Source organism: Pituophis catenifer, unplaced genomic scaffold, assembly GCF_029215685.1.
Source record: "Pituophis catenifer annectens isolate HBS135680 unplaced genomic scaffold, rPitCat1.0.hap2 SCAF_11, whole genome shotgun sequence".
Lineage (NCBI taxonomy): Eukaryota > Metazoa > Chordata > Lepidosauria > Squamata > Colubridae > Pituophis > Pituophis catenifer.
The window spans coordinates 2,179,362-2,194,341 of record NW_027256891.1 but is presented as its reverse complement, the minus strand read 5'-3'; the positions used below and the strand labels follow the sequence as shown (position 1 = coordinate 2,194,341).

At 47.4% G+C, this 14,980-nt stretch overlaps 1 protein-coding gene across 1 annotated transcript; it reads left to right on the top strand.

Moving 5' to 3' along the window:
- The first annotated feature begins 599 nt into the window (after positions 1-599).
- On the top strand, positions 600-14,275 carry LOC139322854 (vomeronasal type-2 receptor 26-like). Its single transcript, XM_070952103.1, has 6 exons — positions 600-752; positions 1,714-2,010; positions 8,885-9,103; positions 10,476-10,602; positions 11,763-12,661; positions 14,123-14,275. Exons 1-6 carry the CDS (start codon positions 600-602, stop codon positions 14,273-14,275), a joined length of 1,848 nt encoding a protein of 615 aa, XP_070808204.1.
- Positions 14,276-14,980: the final 705 nt, after the last annotated feature.

The following is a 14,980-nucleotide window of genomic DNA, read 5'->3' as shown; positions in this document are numbered from 1 at the left end:
GCAAGGAAAGGTGTGACAAATTTGCCAAGGCCCTGGGGGAAAAGTTTACCTTGAAGTCCTTGGGCGGGTTGACAGGTACCTGGGTGTGCATATCTTGGCCACTAAAAAGGGATTTGCATTATCCCAGAGAGAAAAGATCGAGGAGTTGTTGGTCAAATGCAAAATGGCGGAGTCTAACTCAACGTGTAGCCCCATACAAACTGACTACTATGGCCACGATCACAAGGACAGCCCTGAGTTCACAGATAACAAATTATACAAATCTGTGATTGGCTCCTTGCTATACATTAGCAATTGGAGCAGGCCTGACATAGCTTTAGCTTTAGCTTTAGCCTAATCTATTGTCCAGGCATGTGGAAAACCCAAAGGAATTCCACTGGAATGCTGTCAAGAGGGTACTTAGGTACCTCAGGGGCACGGCCAATGCCCTGCTTATGCTGGAACCAGAGAAGGGGAAGCCGGCCCAGCTCTCTGCTTACTCAGATGCGGACTGGGCTGGCGACATCAAGAGTAGATGGAGCACCTCTGGTTTCCTCATATTGCTAAATGGCTGTCCTATCCATTGGCATGTTAGGCAGCAAAAATTAGGTTCTTGCTCCATGGCTGAGGCAGAATATGCCAGCCTATCGGACACAGCAAATGACTTGATTTGGTTCAATGCTCTGGTAACGAGCATCTGGGCACCTCCTACTCTGCCCATCCAAATTCAAGAAGATAACACGGCTGCAATTGGAATCTCGGGGGCATACGCGGTAGGCTCTAGGTCCTGCCACATAGACATCCGCTACAAGAATGTCAGACAGCTTGCCAGAATGGGGTTTGTACACATCAAACATTGTAACACAACCGACCAGTTAGCTGACCTGTTCACAAAACCTGTGCCCATTGACCGACACAACCTTCTATGTAAGCGTTTGTGTTTGGTCCTGTAAACCTGTACATGTCTATGACACCTGCTCGCCCTCATATATACTCTCTGGTACCTGTCATTGGCTGGCAAGAAGGGGAATTGTTAGGTGTTTTGTGCCAGCCATGGCAGTTTCTTAAAAGGCCACCAGATGGGAGCAAAGAGGCACCTTTGATCCCACTGGTGGGTCAAGGGGCTCCGGCCCCTGCAGCCCCATTGGGGAGAGTTAATGGCCCTCCGGTCCCCTCACACACCTTGGTAAGGGAGGGGCCAAGGGCCCCTATAAGAACTCCTGCACAGGGGTTGCTCTTTGGCTCTTGTTCTACCTTCCTATGGGACTGATCCATGGGCTCAATCCAGGCATGGATGCCTCCATGCCAGGGAACTCATTTTACTCCACTTTTACTTCTAAATAAAGATTTAACTTGATTGCACCCTTGCGTGCTGCCTTTTCTTGGAAGCACCCTCAACGGACTATCGATCTTCGTGAGATCCCTCACATACTTGTTACTCATATCTCATTTCTATGAGGGACATTAAACATTATTTTCATCTCTGCGCATGCTTCAAGATGGCGGTGACCAAATGAGCTCTGTTTCGGGGATGGGAAAATTGCTGGTCGTCAGGGTCTTCAGGAGCCTCCTTGTCCACCTCCGGCTCCAGTCCCAGTGAGGGGAGCATCCGCCCTGCCTATTGAGGGCTTTTTCGCCCTCTGGAATGTCAGGGCAGGGCTGGACAGCACCGTGGGAGATGGGGCAACGGGCTTGACTGTGGCAGCTGTTTCTGGCTTTTCGCTGGCCTTTCAGGGTCGGAAGGAAGTGGAGGCGAGGCATCCGGCGGTGGGCGGCGTTTGTGCGGCGGCGGCTTGGAAGTGCCCCCCCCTGCTTCCCTCAGCCCTCTGGACCCCTGGGACGCTCTTTTCTGGTGTTTTTGGGGGGGCCGGTGTGCCTTGGGAGCTTGGGGTGCCTGGTTGCGGGCTGGCGACGACGGTGGCGGCGGAGGCAATGGCTGCCACGGACCGGCCGGCCAGAGAAATGGCCTGGAGGCAGGTTGATGGGGGAGATGCGGACAGCCTCACCCTTAGGACTACCATCTGGCTCACAGTAGACTTCTACTGTGATGGGTGTTTGAGATCAGAGCTGTGACTGGGGGTTTGTGGAGATCTGGGGGTTGGAGAGGCGGGAGGCTGACCATGATTTGGTTTTGTTGGTCGCCTCGGGTGGCCTCTCCTCCACCCCCTCCCCCCAGGTATGGGTGGGTGTTGGCCTTAATGGCCATCCACCCCTGGATTGGGCTTTGCTGTTTCGCTACTCCTACTCTCACCTCAAGGAAGATCTTGTGCCCGTGGGTCTATTACCATTGTTATTAACATCTTTACTATTACCATCGTTATTAACATCTACACTCTGGACACTTTGGACCCCTTACCATGTTCCACTCACGCCCTTGCTGGTAGGAGAGACTGAGCACCATTTGAGAGAGCTGAGGGATTCTCCACATCCCAACGGAGAGGATAGAACATTGTTCCCGATAACTTTTGTAACGGGACCGGCCGTCATGAGAGGATGGTTGGCTATTAACCTCCGTTGGAGAAAAAGAACATTGGACCTTCTCCCTGTCATGAGAGGACAGTGGAGTCCAGCTCTATAAATGGATATTTTGTGACCTTTTATGCTCAGTTATCCCTTGGACTATGATAGATTCCTGGACTGGCCTTTCTTTTCCCATCTTTGGTTCGGTTGATGCTCCTAAAAGCCGACCTTCTTGCGCTGCGAGACTCCCCCCTCTTGCAGGCCTGGCCCTCCATGTTATTGAGGGCCTATCTTGATGATGGGCTTTGGAACCCCGAGAGATGGCATGCAGTGAAGAGGGGGTTGAGGGCTTTTTTAGCCAAATTTTTAAGGAAAATTTTAAGGGGACCCGGGAGGGCGGGAGGGGGTTGTAAAAGCGGACCTGGGGGGGTCCAGATAGCGACTGTGTGGGATGATGGGTCGATTAGCTGCAGCAGAGGGGTCGCGAAAGGAAATTTAACCGGGGAGCAGGGGGACGACAGGAAGGGCTGTGTAATTGAAATAATGAGTGGGAGGGGCAGGTATGATGGGCGCAGGGGGTCATATCAAGTGTCGGGGGTGCTCACGCGCTGTCTCTGAGCGATTGCGCACTCCGGCCCCCAATGCGTGACTCGTGTCCTGGGCTGTGTAGAGCCTCAGGCCCAGGGTCCGCGGCTGATGTTGTGTAATGCCAGGTCGGTGGTTAATAAAGCCCCCCTCATTTGTGATCTTATTTTGGAGGGGGGTGTGGACCTGGCAGGTATTACGGAGACCTGGTTGGGCCAAGAGGGGGGGTCCCCCTCGTCGAGATGTGCCCGCCAGGTTTCCGTGCATTTCATCAGCCAAGGGCCCAGGGGAGGGGTGGGGGAGTGGCGGTGATTATTAGGGAAGGTCTTTGTCCGAGGGAGACCACTGTTCCTCAGATAGCCGGATGTGAGTCGCTTTGTGTGAAGTGGGGCCGTGGGGTGCAGATGGGTTTGCTGACTACGTACCTGGCTCCCTGCCACGTGGCAGCGACCCTGCCCGAGCTACTCGATGTCATTGCCGGGGTGGCGGTTGATACCCCCAGACTTATTGTCATGGGGGATTTCAACCTTCCATCCGTGGGTGAGGCGTCAGAGGTGGCTTGGGAGTTCATGGCTTTGGACCGCGTCGTGCCTTTGCGGCCTCTGACCCGATGCCGATCTCAATTAGCTCCTTGGTTCTCTGAGGAGCTGAGAGAGATGAAGCGTCGAAAAAGACGCCTAGAGAGAATTTGGAGGACTAGTCAATCCAATTCCGACCGGACACAGGTGAGGTCTTATATCAAGACCTACCTAGTGGCGATAAAAGTGGCAAAATCTAACCATTTTTCCACTCTTATCGCATCTGCAGAGAACCGCCCAGCCGCCCTGTTTAGGGTGACCCACTCCCTTCTTCGGGGGGGAGTGTGGGAAGATCCCTTGCAGGGTCGTGCTGAGGATTTTGTGCAATTCCTGCACGATAAAGTCGCTCGGATTCGGGATGGCTTGGACTCCGATTGGATGAGTCCACGGGAGGAGATGAGGGCAGGTCTTGAGAATGTTATCTGGGAGGAGTTTGATCCTGTGACTCCCAAGGATGTGGACAGGGTTCTGGGTAAAATTAGTGCTGTCACGTGTTTATTGGACCCGTGTCCCTCCTGGTTGGTACTGGCCTCCCGGGAGGTTACTCGAGGCTGGCTCCAGGGGATTATAGGTGCTTCTCTGAGTGAGGGTGCCTTTCCTGCCACCTTGAAAGAGGCGGTAGTGAGGCCCCTCCTCAAGAAGCCTTCCCTGGACCCGGCTGAATTAGCCAACTATCGTCCAGTCTCCAACCTTCGTTTTGTGGCGAAGGTTGTTGAGAGCATGGTGGCACGACAACTTCCCCGGCACCTGGATGAAGCTGTCTATCTAGACCCGTAGCAGTCGGGCTTCAGGCAGGGGTACAGCACTGAAACGGCATTGGTCACGTTGGTGGATGATCTCTGGAGGGCCCGGGACAGGGGTTGCTCCTCTGTCCTAGTCCTATTAGATCTCTCAGCGGCTTTTGATACCATCGACCATGGTATCATGCTGCAGCGAATGAGGGGGTTAGGAATAGGGGGCACCGTTTTGCGGCGGTTCTCCTCCTTCCTCTCCGATCACTCACAGTTTGTGTTGGCAGGGGGATAGAGGTCGACCTCGAGGCGTCTCGCATGGGGAGGGCCGCAAGGGTCGGTCCTCTCGCCCCTCCTGTTCAACATTTATGTGAAGCCGCTGGGTGAGATCATCCGTGGTTTTGGGGTGAAGTGTCATCTGTACGCTGATGATACTCAGCTGTACATCTCCACCCCAGACCACCCCAACGATGCCCTTGATGTGATGTCTCGCTGCCTGGAGGCCGTGCGGGTCTAGATGGGGAGGAACAGGCTCAGACTCAACCCCTCCAAGACCGAGTGGCTGTGGCTTCCGGCGCCCCGATATAGTCAGCAGGTGCCATCGCTGACTATTGGGGGTGAATCTTTGCCCCCCCCGGAGAGGGCTCGCAATCTAGGTGTCCTCCTGGATGCACGGCTGTCTTTGGAAGAGCATATGATGGCCGTGGCCAGGGGGGCCTTTTATCAGGTTTGCCTGATTCGCCAGTTGAAGCCCTTTCTGGACCGGGACGCCCTGCGCATGGTCACTCATGCCCTTGTTACTTCCTGGTTGGGCTATTGTAATGCTCTCTACATGGGGCTCCCCTTGAAGAGCACTCGGAGGCTCCAACTGGTCCAGAATGCGGCCGCATGGGTGGTTATGGGCGCAACTCGTTGTGCCCACGTGACACCCCTCCTGCGCGAGCTGCACTGGTTCCCAGTGGTCTTCCGGGTGCGATTCAAGGTGCTGGTTACCACCTTTAAAGCGCTCCATGGCATAAGGCCTGGGTACCTTCGAGACCGTCTTCTGCCACCAATAGCCTCCCACCGACCAGTTCGCTCCCACAGAGAGGGTCTCCTCCAGGTGCCATCGACCAAGTTATGTCGGCTGGCGACACCCAGGGGGAGGGCCTTCTCTGTGGGAGCCCCAGCCCTGTGGAATGAACTCCCCCCAGAAATACGTAAGATCTCCGACCTCCGGGTGTTTCGCTGTGCACTGAAGACCCTGTTGTTCCGCCAGGCCGGGCTTTCAACATAATAGTTTTAAATTGGGGTATTTAAATTTCTGGGGTTTTAAATTTGAGCCAAATCTATTTAATTATTTTAAATTTTAATCGCTGCTTTGTCTTGTGTTTTTAAATAGGCTGTACACCGCCCTGAGTCCTTCGGGAGAAGGGCGGTATAGAAATAAAATTATCATTATGATGATGATGATGATGATGATGATGATGATGATGATGATGTTATTCTTTAGTGAGATTCACAGTCTTTGAGGCTGGTTAATAGCTCAGCAGCTTGAGTCCTAACCAAGGACCTAGGAACTGTTAAGGTATCGTCGGAGGATGTAAGCTGTTCCGAGTAAGGTGGTTTTTTGTAGAGTCAAAATGTTCAAGTCCGGCAAATTTAGAATTTCTAAATAGCGGGGTAGCCCTTTGGGTATTGCTCCGAGGGCTCCAATTACAATCGGGACAACACACGATTCCTTTTTCCACAGTCGCTCAACTTCAATTTGTAAGTCCCGGTACTTTGTGATTTTTTCTTGCTGCTTATCTTCAATTCGTGCATCACCAGGTATTGCAATGTCAATGAACCATACTTTTTTCTTTTCAACTATTATTATGTCAGGTGTGTTGTGGACCAAGTGCCTGTCAGTCTGAATCCTAAAGTCCCACAAGATCTTGAGTTTCTCATTCTCTAAAACTTTCTCAACCTGATGTTCCCAGTGGTTTTTGCTGTACTCAAATCCAAACTTCTGGCACAATTTCCAGTGAATGATCTTAGCAACACGGTCATGGCATTGTAGGTAGTCAGTTTGTGAAATTTTGCTGCACCCACTGATCAGGTGGTCAACTGTCTCCTCTTTCTCATTGCAGAGGCGGCATTTGCTGTTGGTGGTAACATGTTGAATTTTTGCCTTCATACAGTTTGTGGCTAGGGCTTGTTCTTGAGCTGCCAAAATAAAGCTTTCTGTTTCTTTTTTCAGTACTCCTGATCTTAACCAGTTCCAAATTAATTTCTGGTCAGCTTTGCCTTCAATACTTTTCAAGTATTGGCCATGCAGAGCTTTGTGTTTCCAATTTTCAGCTCGCTGCTCAATTACTTCTTTCTTATATTCTGCTTTTGTTTTAGTTGCCTTTAAAAGGCCTCCTTTATTTACTTCCTTAATCATTTGTTCTTCACTTTTCTGGATGTAATCATTCAAGCTGCATTTTTCTTCTTCCACAGTCTGCTTTACTTGTAGGAGTCCTCGACCACCCTCTGCTCTTGGTAAATATAATCGGTCAACATCACTTTTAGGGTGCAAGGCATGATTCATTGTCATAAGCTTCCTTGTTTTTCTGTCCAAATTGTCTAACTCCATCTGGGTCCAGGCAATTATTCCTGCAGAGTATCTAATCACAGGTATAGCCCAGGTATTTATGGCTTTTATAATGTTTCCTCCACTCAATTTGGACATTAATATCTTACGAATTCGCCGAATGTACTTGGCTGAAGTTAATTCCTTGACTTTATTATGCATTAAGTCAGAGGCTTCTAAAATCCCCAAGTACTTGTAGCCTTCTTCTGATTTTACTGCCTTTATCATTTCTTCATTCTCTAGTTCTATTTCATCTTCTTCTATGATCTTGCCTGCTTTGGTTGCTATTGTTGTACTTATATTATTATTATTATTATTATTATTATTATTATTATTATTATTATTATTATTATTATTATTATTATTATTATTATTATTATTTCAGTACAGTTTGTAAGACTCTTTTTCCACTTAATTATCACAGCATCTAACAATCATTTCAATAGGTTCATAATAGGTAGACTTTAGGAGAAACCCTTCCATATTTCCACCTCTCACAAAACTAGACAACACAGTATCAACAGTAGAGACCTTCAAATGTCTAGGTTCTACCATATTGCAAGATCTAAAATGGACAGGTAACATCAAAAACGTCATCAAAAAACAAAGAATGTTCTTTCTGCACCAACTCAGGAAGTTCAAACTGCCCAAGAAGCTGCTGATACAGTTCTACAGAGGAATTATTGAGTCTGTCATCTGCACCTCTATAACTGTCTGGTTTGGCTCTGCAACCCAACAAGACAGAAACAGACTTAAGAGGATAATTAGAACTGCAGAAAAAACAATTGCTACCAACCTGCCTTCCATGGAGGACCTGTATACAACATGAGTCAAAAAGAGGGCTGTAAAAATATTTACAGAGCCCTTACATCCTGGACATAAACTGTTTCAACTCCTACCCTCGACGCTATAGAGCACTGCACACCAGAACAACTAGACACAAGTTTTTTCCCAAACACCATCATTCTCCTAAAGAAATAATTCCCTCAACACTGTCAAACTATTCACTAAGTCTGCACTTACTATTAATCTTCTCATCATTCCCACCACCCATCTCGTCCGACTTATGACTGTATGACTGTAATTTTGTTGCTTGGATCCTTACCATTTGTATTGATATTGTTTCCTGATTGCTTATTTGTACCCTATGACTGTTGTACCTTATGATTCTTGATGATGTATCTTTTATTTTATGTACACTGAGAGCATATGCACCAAGACAATCACACTTGACCAATAAAAAAAGTTCTATTCTATTCTATTCTATTCTATTCTATTCTATTCTATTCTATTCTATTCTATTCTATTCTATTCTATTCTAGACTTCATGAAGAAGTTTGTTAATAGTTGGATGAAATCAAGTTATATCACAAGCATTCCCACAATCTATTAACAAAGTGGAATTTTATATGAGAATGACCTTGGGGGTGGAGGAAGAGTTGTTAACTAGAAATGATCAGGCAAGAGGGAGGGGAGCCCTCAGATGCATAAATGGCAGAGAAAGGAGCCTGCTCAACATTTCATGTTGTAGAAACAATTGGGCAGAAAATTATGCTTTCAAGATTCTCATAATGTAGTTAGATAATAAATTAGAATTAGCTCCTCTGGTCATGTTTCCTGTCTGCTTACCTGGAAGAAGATTAGCCTGAGAACTTACTTCTAGACCTTCTAGACTTCTAGACATGCTTAATCACCTAGTTGTTTTCAAGGAGTTTATAAATAATCTCTTTATTGGATTGTTTGTTTGTTTGATTGTATTGTATTGTGACTGCTCTAGAATATTCAATATATAAATGACAAATTTTGTCAATTATGTTTTATCAATATATGATTTTTCTTGTTCTCCAAATGAGGAATACATGTAATTGTAGAAGAAAGATTCAAATGTGAAAAGACCATGTGGGATCAGAAATCAAGTTTCCTGCTTTTAACATTTCTGGATCTTTCCATTTCAGTTTCATCCCTTTCTGGCAAAGAATGAGTTTTGCAATCTTTCACTCATTAATTTGTACTTGGACCAAAATGGAGATGTGACAGCAGATCTGAAGATCAGGAGCTGGGTGGTTGTCCCCAAGATCAAGATGGATCTCACCGAAGAGCCACTAGGGAGTTTTGAAAGACAGAGACTTATTCTCAACCAAGAGGCTCTTCCACGACTGAAGTCGCTCAACAAGGTGGGTGAAACATTGGTGTCTTTTCTCTGTTTTCCGATGCCTCAGGAACCATTTCAACTGCGCTAAGCAGAGTCACCATGATGGATGACCTTTGCGGAGAATTGAAGGTGGGAAATGATAGTTTTCTTAAACTGCTTGGGAGGTTAATGAAGACACTTCCTCCAGATGCTATAATGAGGAACAATGTTCAAAGCTGGTTCACAGAATCTGGGATCTGGACCATTCTTTAGATGATGATCTTTTGTGTCCCCTGTGTATTTACTGTCTCCATAAACCTGGTGACAGAGGCCATCAATTGCAGGGGATTGTGGTGCTGACAGCCTTGAGATCGCTTCGTCCTTATTTGTGAATATCAAAGAAGAAGGCAATTCTGTTGACCGGTGTCTGAGTTGAAGTTAGGATTGAATCCAATGAAGTTTATTCAAGGCTGCATGGAGGTCTTTGGTGTCCCAGTGGGAAACAAGCTTTGGAATTAGAATTCAGCTTCTCCAGATTTGTCTGCCGCTTGTCTCCCGTGTCCAGAGGGACTCTGGGAGGCTTGCAAGAGTGCCTTGTTTGAATAATGCCTCCCTTTGTATAATGCCCTGACCCAGAAAACTGAACTAGTGAAAGATTTCTTTTAGCCAAAGAAAAGCCCTTCCTGAGATCAAATGTAATGAGGGAGAATTTGAAATAAAAGCTGCTTAGTTTTGTCTTTTGTCTTACAAGAGGGCGAAAAGGAGGTTCCAAATTTAAGTAATAATAAATGCGGGTCTCTCTTTCCATGACAGTTGGTGTCATCTAATTGTAGATCTTCAGAGGAATTGGATAACCAGACGGGCCCTAGAAATATCCCTGTTTGACAAAGGGCTCTTATTCATGTCCCATCTGCTATAGCAAAGAGATGCCTCACTTTTGGGGGAACACGCTCTTATGACCTCACCTCCATCTCATCCCACTACGATTCCAGAAACTAAAGAGTCCATTTTATTATTGTTTCACCAGGATGAAACCATATGTATTCAACAAATAAACATACAAACAAACATACAAACAACATCATCCGCTTTCAACTTGATAGTCCTAGTTTGAAAGAAATTTCTCCTTTGTGTCTTAACTGGAAGACTGTTTTGGAGCACTTTCAAAGAGAAAATTTAGTATGAATTGATCACCATACTTTAAAATCATGGCTATATGAAGACCAGAGAAATGCCTGTTAATAGGGCCATGAGGAGGAACCGTCTGCTTGTCACCTAATGCTTAAAACTTTTTTCAGATCCATCCTTCCAGACTTCTTTATCCAGAAATGGCCTAATGTCCATTTCTCCCCCCATTTTCCATAGATGGAGAGTCCTAATGTATTTTCTTTGGCATTCCTTGTTTTTCTGCTCAGTCCCTGCCTCAGTCCAAATGTGTGGAAAGTTGTATTCCTGGATTTGTCAAGAGGGCTCAAGAAGGAGAGCCAGTTTGTTGCTATGACTGCGTTCCTTGTCCGGAGGGGACCATCTCCACTCAGGAAGGTGGGTGACACTGGAGGAAATGGCAAACTTTGTGGAAATTGGTTTATCCAGAGCAGTTTGAGGAAAGTCCATGTTGAAAGGCATTTTGAAGCAGTGGTGAAATTAAAATTGTTTTACTACCGGTTCTGTGGGTGTGGCTTGGTGGGCGTGGTGTAGCTTGGTGGGTGTGGCTTGGTGGGCAGTGGCAGGGGAATGATACTGCAAAATCCTCATTTCCTCCCTACTCCTGGGGGAAGGATATTGCAAAATCTCCATTCCTACTCCCCTCTGGGGCCAGTCTCTGAACTACTCAAAATTTCCGCTACCGGTTCTCCAGAACCTGTCAGAACCTGCTGGATTTCACCTCTGCTTTGAAACTTAATTCAGTTGGGATTCAATTGAAACAGACTTAGCAAAAACAATGCAAAAATGGAGAATTAATAAAAGCAAGAAGCTGCACAATATTGATTTATATGGAACTACAATTTTACAATTTTACAGTTTTACAATTAACAAGTGGAACAGCTTACCTCCAGAAGCTGTGGGTGCTTCATCCCTGGAGGTTTTTAAGAAGAGATTGGACAGGCACTTGTCTGAAATTATATAGGATTTCCTGCTTAACCAAGGGGCTGGACTAGAAGACCTCCAAGGTCCCTTCCAGCCCGATTCTGATAGTTCAGACCTTGAACAGATTCTAAATCTAGATAGTGTGGAATGAAACTGCTTCATCTGCTCATTCTTCGAATAGAAAGATTTTGCAAAAAACCCCTCTCCTTATTTATTACTTAAGGAATTAATTTTCTTAAATTTTCTTTAAATGTGCATAAGATCCATTTACTCTAAATCCCAAACCCTGGTGAACCAAAACTCTTCAATGAATGCTACACATTTTTAGGAATTTAATTTAACATCACATTTATAATTACACTAACGACTATATTTATTTTCAAAGTGTATTAATAGATGCTGTTTGGAAACCAGCATGGAGTTTGGGCCAGAAATATGAGTTAGAGACCCCTCAGATTTCTTACATCATGACAAAAGAAGTCTGTCACTTTTTGTGAAACTGTTTTAAGCAATGCATCTTGGGGAATAATCCTGATATCAGTTGTCTCAAGAAGATATTGCTTGAAAGATAAAAGGATAGAATAACAAAGGAATATTGCCTTTGCTTTTCTCAGATACAGAAAAATGTGTCCAGTGCCTGGATGATAAATATCCAACTGAGGACAGAGTCCAATGTATCCCCAAAGTTATAATCCTCCTGTCTTTTGAAGAACATCTAAGCATCATCCTGGTCTCTTTTGCCCTATTCTTGTTCTTAATCACAGACCTTGTCTTAATAATCTTCATTCAATACAGAGAAACTCCCCTTGTCAAAGCCAACAACCGGGACCTCTCCTACATCCTCCTGGTCTCCCTCCAGCTTTGCTTCCTGTCTCCTTTTCTCTTCATTGGTCAACCAAGGAAAGCCACCTGCCTTCTCCGACAAACGGTCTTCAGCATCATCTTCTCAGTTGCTGTTTCTTCTCTCTTGGCCAAAACCATCACGGTCGTGCTGGCTTTCCTGGCCACAAAACCAGGAAACCGAGCAAAGAGATGGTTGGGGAAGAGCTTGGCCAACTCCATCATCCTTTCCTCTTCTGCAGTCCAAGTTATCATCTGCTCCATGTGGCTGGGAGTTTCTCCCCCATTCCCTGACTCTGACCTCCACTCCCAGCCTGGAGAGATCATCCTGCAATGCAACGAAGGGGCTGTTGTCATGTTCTACGTCACCCTCAGCTACATGGGCTTCCTGGCTGCCATCTGCTTCACGGTGGCTTTCCTGGCCAGGAACCTGCCCGGGGCCTTCAACGAAGCCAAGCTGATCACCTTCAGCATGCTGGTCTTCTGCAGTGTCTGGGTGTCTTTTGTGCCCACCTACCTGAGCACCAAAGGGAAATACATGGTGGCTGTTCAGGTCTTCTCCATCCTGGCCTCCAGTGCTGGTCTGCTGGGCTGCATCTTCATTCCCAAGTGCTACATTATCCTTCTGAGGCCAGGCCTGAACACAAAGGAACAGCTGACGACCAGAATAAATGTAAAAACATGAGATGTAACATCATGTTATTTACATCATGTTATTTAAAGAATTGCATTCTTTTATGCAATTGCATTGTTTGTTGAGTTAGACTGGCTGACTGCATTTTACCTTTTTATTTGAAAGAAGACACACGTTGTTTCCACTTAGATGGTATGCAGGAATAAAAGAAAATCATATATGTATGTTTCTAAATGGGAAATGTTTGAATGACTGGAATTCTTGTATTTCCCAATTCATCCCAATAAATCTAGCTGAAGAGAACTCTGTGAAAGTCATTTAGAGGAATTTAATGTTCAGCAACCACCAAAGAACCAGACACCTCATGAAAAATAATTTGAGAAATTATTCCTACTGACAGTGGCTAAAAGTATACATATGTGTGAGAAAGAGTAAGTAGGAACCATGCTCCAAGAGTTGTAGGATATTCTTCATGAGAACCGTTGCCCTTCACCCCAAGCCAGGTAGGGAGCGTCCGTGAAGTCTCCCTCACCTAGAGACCCAGTCGGCACACATTCCCCACAGCTGCCCTGTGAAGGAGGGTTTCCTATGAGATCCTGCACCCTCCCTCTGTCCCCTAATTGTGTGATCAGGACTCCTCAAACAGCCGGTTCTCTTCCCGGATACTCGGGGCAGGTTGAGACTGGAGTCCAGAAGCTTTGAGAAATGAATGTGTTTTGGGGGGCACCACATGGACTCCTTTTGATGATTACTATCATTTTGTTGGGTTTTGATGTTTCAAAATTCTTATGCACCAATCCGCCCAAGGAAGTTGCGCATAAGGTGGGCATCCACATCAGTCTCTGAAATAAATCAAGAGAAGGTGTCGCTTCTGTGTGATCTCCTGTCTGAGGACAAAATCCAGCTGATCTCCCCAGTGAGGGAGGAATTTGCATTGAGTCTGTGTCCCCTGCTTTGAACGGGAGGGAAAAAGATCCCCTCACTTTTCCTTCTCTTTGGATTGTTCTGTAGCTACAAATACCTGGACACACATCAGCCTGGCATACTCCAATCTTCAGAGATCAAACCCAGCAGAACGCTGCCTTCTTCACAAGGGAGCCCACACAGCGGTCTTTGGTTCTGGGAATTTGTTGACACCCCCCTCTTACCCTCTCCCTCCCTCCCTCCCTCTCCCTCCCTCCCCCACCCCAGTTTTTCCCTTCATTGGAGTTTTCCTCCCTGATCAGCAGCCACAAAGTATCTGGAGCTTGTTTGTGACTTTCCCTTACACACCTCTGACGTAGTTGAGCCACTCTCCCTCAACAGCCCACCCAAAATCTCCGGGAGCTGTCAATCAGCCCTGGCAAGATGGAGTCCCTGTCACCGCTGCAGAGAAAGGGATCTAGCAGGACGGCCGGTTTGAGAGGTTTGACAGGAGGAAGGAAGAGCCTCCTGGGACTCTTTGAATGGTCATCAGGAAGGGCTCATCTGCACGCTCTCCGGTTCCTTCTGGCCCTTCAGCTCCACCTGGCTGTGTCCGCAAAGGGCTCGGATAGGGGGGGATCTCAAGCGAGGGACTCAGGGGCTGTGGTGTCCTTTGGCGGGGGCAGCGGGAGTGGGGGCAGCGGGAGTGGGGGCAGCGGGCGCCTTGGTGGGGCTGAAAACTTCAGCTAATGGTGTGGAAGAGCGCCCCCTGTGTGAAGGGTGACGCAGTGTTGGAAAGCTGCTTAATAAAGGTGGGAAAATCGGGGTCCTCTCCTCTCCTCTTCCTTTTTTCTATTTTTCTCTATTTCCTATTTCTTTGTATTGACTTTATGGAATCATTTCCCCTTGATGATGTCCTCTCCCCACCTCCACACACACCCCGCCTTGCCCTTCCAACCTCTGGGGCTGCCCAGAGCCCCTCCAGGAAAGCTGGGCAGAGCACCGCGGATGGGAGGGCTGGACAACCCGGAGCGCCTGGATGGGCTTCCTCCCAACCTGGCTGCAGGCCTTGAGGGGACTTCCTGGAGGGCGATGCTGGAGGCCGGCAATAGCCAATCCGCCCCTCCGGAGAGCAGAGCTTCCCTGGGAACCACGGCAGTGGGGCCGAAGAGAGGTGGACCCCAGATGGGGGAGGGGGAGAAGTGCTCCAGGTGAGCGGGATGCCTAGGGGGGTGGTTGAGCCAATGTGGGGCTTCTAAGGGGGGGCAGCTTCCCTCGGCACCTCTCTGCAGGAGTGTTCCCAGCTGATGGGTGAGACCAGTCTGTGGGACCATGGAGGAAGAGGCTGGCAGGGAAGCTGCTCTCTGGAGGGGCGGATTGGCTCCAGCGTCGTCCTCCGGGAAGCTCGAGGGTTGCTCTTGCTTCGACGCTCCGTTTGCCGAGGTTGCGCGGTGG